This window comes from Mus pahari, chromosome 19 (assembly GCF_900095145.1).
Source record: "Mus pahari chromosome 19, PAHARI_EIJ_v1.1, whole genome shotgun sequence".
Classification (NCBI taxonomy): Eukaryota; Metazoa; Chordata; class Mammalia; order Rodentia; family Muridae; genus Mus; species Mus pahari.
Genome location: NC_034608.1, coordinates 70,198,443 through 70,201,478, shown reverse-complemented (window position 1 = coordinate 70,201,478; position 3,036 = coordinate 70,198,443). Strand labels below are relative to the sequence as shown.

General features: G+C 37.5%; 1 protein-coding gene across 1 annotated transcript in view; it reads right to left on the bottom strand.

The window, feature by feature from the left end:
• Asb5 (ankyrin repeat and SOCS box containing 5) overlaps positions 1-1,326 on the bottom strand; it is a 17,440-nt gene extending 16,114 nt beyond the window's left edge. Inside the window, exon 1 of the mRNA XM_029532001.1 lies at positions 1,060-1,326. Within this exon, the coding sequence (XP_029387861.1) occupies positions 1,060-1,183 (124 nt within the window). The 5' untranslated portion in view covers positions 1,184-1,326. The remainder of the gene's footprint in view (positions 1-1,059) is intronic.
• Positions 1,327-3,036: the final 1,710 nt, after the last annotated feature.

The window sequence follows — 3,036 nt, the reverse complement described above, 5'->3', positions numbered from 1 at the left end:
AGTGAGTTCCAGGACAGCCAGGGCTATACAGAGAAACCCTGTCTCGAAAAACCAGATAAATAAATAAATAAATAAATAAATAAATAAATAAATAATAAATAAATAAAATGACAGCTCATTTGTTTCTGCCTGCTTCCTTTGTAGTTAACTCTTCGCTCATATCATTGGGCGATTTTATTGTTAAGCATATTGATAACATTTAAAAAGGAGACAGGTTTGTAGTGAGAAGAAACAATCCAACTACTTGTTTCAATCTTTTAAAGAAAACAACATGTGTTCCTGCTTAAAAATGCTTTGTCTGAAAATTAACCATCATTTACAAATAACCATCTTCAAACCCTATCATATAGTAAACATAACTGTTACAATGGTATGACACACCATTTCCAACATTTAAATCTTCTTTTATGTGTATATAAAATTTTATTTACAACTGATATTTTAATAAGTAGATAAAATGAAGTACAAATAAACAGGCATATGACACTCAGGACTAAACCACATTTAAATCTTTTACAGACTAAATTGGTGTTCTGTTATTCGCTAAGGTATTTTCTCATTTTAACATAAAATTCCCCATAACTGCTCTTTTAACTGCCATGTTCATCCTTTTTTATACTTAATATGATTTTCTACTATTAATATTCACAAAGTGTGAGGACATTTCCACAAAGGTCTAGCACTCATTTTCTGAAATCATCCTTCCAGCTTATGGCCTAATTTACATGATTTTTAAAAGTCGATGTTGCTTGTAAACTGCCTTTTCCTGCTTGAAACACTGCTTAATATCCATTTCCATGCCCGTTAGAGATACCTGATAAAAGGAAAAGAGGATTAAGCTAGACTCTAAAAGTTTACCATCATCTTTAATATACAATCAAAGTAGAGAATCACTTTTGTGGCATTGTCACAAAACTAGAAGATGAGAATTCTGTGCAGTCCTATGCCATGCTGTACAGTCACATCTCAAAATCCACACTCTGGAAAGCACCCACACTTTCAAGTTAGTATTTGCGAAAAGAGGTCACCATAGTTTATTACAATGCCTGCTATACTAACCTTGACTCGTCAGAATACCCCAGCTAGCTTTTCGCTTAGAAGAGCATTCCTCTACATTGGCTAGCTTTCTTTTCATGAGCATCTGCTCAATGCCGTTCCCTTCAACAGCAATGTCTGCAGACATACTTGGCTGGGTTGGTGGGGTTTTTTTGTCTGTAACGAGCAGGTGACACAAGCACAAGTGCTCTACCCAGAAGAAATAGTAGCATCTGCCTTTCTACCTACTTTTTCCTTCCCTTCAGACTTTCACAAAGATTCCTGTGTGCAGTCTGGGGAAAGCTTCGACATTGAACTCTACTCAGAAAGACTTGGAAAGGGGCTGCTAGATGCAGTGTGGGGGAAGGGCCAGAAATGCTGTTCCAGTTTCTATTTTGAAAGCAGAGACTCTCGGCAGCAAGAAATGTTTAACTCTTTGTGGGACCCCAAATGGAAAACGTTACTAAGACGGCTTTTCTTGGTAAGAACAGACGATAAATAAGCTGTTACTTTGGTGTCAAAGCCTGTTTGTATGATATGCAAGTCGATCAAATGTAAACTTGCCCACTGATGATGGCTGCAGACAGAACTTCAGTCATACAGCTGAGTGATCAGGGAGTGATTAGAGAGTCCTTAGGCTTGCTCTACCATCATCAGACATATGCATTATGTGCATATTAGGGTCAGATGGTATCTAACTCATGTCTGAAGTTTGTGAGGATCTAAGGTTAGAATTTAAAACGGACATCTTATTTATATAGACACAGCTCATTATCGTGCTTTTTCTCCCAGAGGTCATTTCTAAACCAAAAGATATCAGCAGGCAATTTAAGTACAGCTGAGAGTTTTTGCCCTAAAAGGTAACGGAAGGAGAAGTTGGAGAGATGAGAGGAAAAAGTAAACATGTGCCTGTTTTCTTGCTGGCATGTAGCGCTGAGCAGGGCTCCCAGGCCACGATGGAGGGACAAATAGCAACTGAACTGCGATGGGACTCCAAGGATTAACTGAGCTGCTCATCATGTTACCGGGTATTAACGGACTGAGATCTGCCCAGATGAATACTGGTGACAGAGCCTGATATCCGACTTCGTTATTACCATCGATAAGGCTCTAGCTGCTATCAGCTCAGAGAGGAAAGGAAATAGCCAGAGCTCTGTCTCCCTGCAATATGTCAAGTAGGAGGAAAAAATATTTAATGACTTTCCATGCTCTACTTGTTTACATCTGCTGCTAAATTTCAGTGCTGGTATTTACATGAAATGAGTCCCTAACCGATACCAAAAATGTCTTTCTTATTTCGAGTTCTGGGCTTACTATTTGGATGTCTCTGGAAATGTCACTAAAGATACCCCATCATCATTTCCTTTACCATAGGTCATGTGGGTGTTATCATAGTCTTCTAACTATAAGAGTCTTTGATTCAGTTTTTAGGAGTCACATACAAAAGAAAAGCTAGTACATGAATTTTAGGTACAATGTATTATCACTAGATATATACCACTAGAGGGGCTTAGATATTTCCAATAAAACTTAAACTCAGAGACAGCTCATCTTAGGCAATTTGCATGGGTAGCTCATTCCCCATAGGAAATAAAGGCCAAAAAGGCCTATTCAGTTTTTGGTGTTCAACTTGAGCCAGTGATTTAACTATTGTGTCCTTACTGCAAAGTCTATGCTTTCAAATAAAGTATGAATTCTTTACAATAAAGGTAATTTTTATGTTTAATAGTAATTAAATCAGTGAAAGGAAATTCAGTTTTAAGCACAGGATTTTTCAGTTTCGTATTTTTATTATTGTACAATAAATACAGGAAGCTTCAGCTACTGGAGTAACTTTGTCCTTCAAACAGTGGTAGATATGATGAATTCCACTGAACTATCTCTGTGCCCAGCTCTCCATCTATGCTCTGCAGTATGATTGAAAAGCCTGGGTCATTACGTTATTTCCCAGGCCCTCATTTCTTAAATGCCATGCCATGTTAAAGAGTACTTGACATAGAA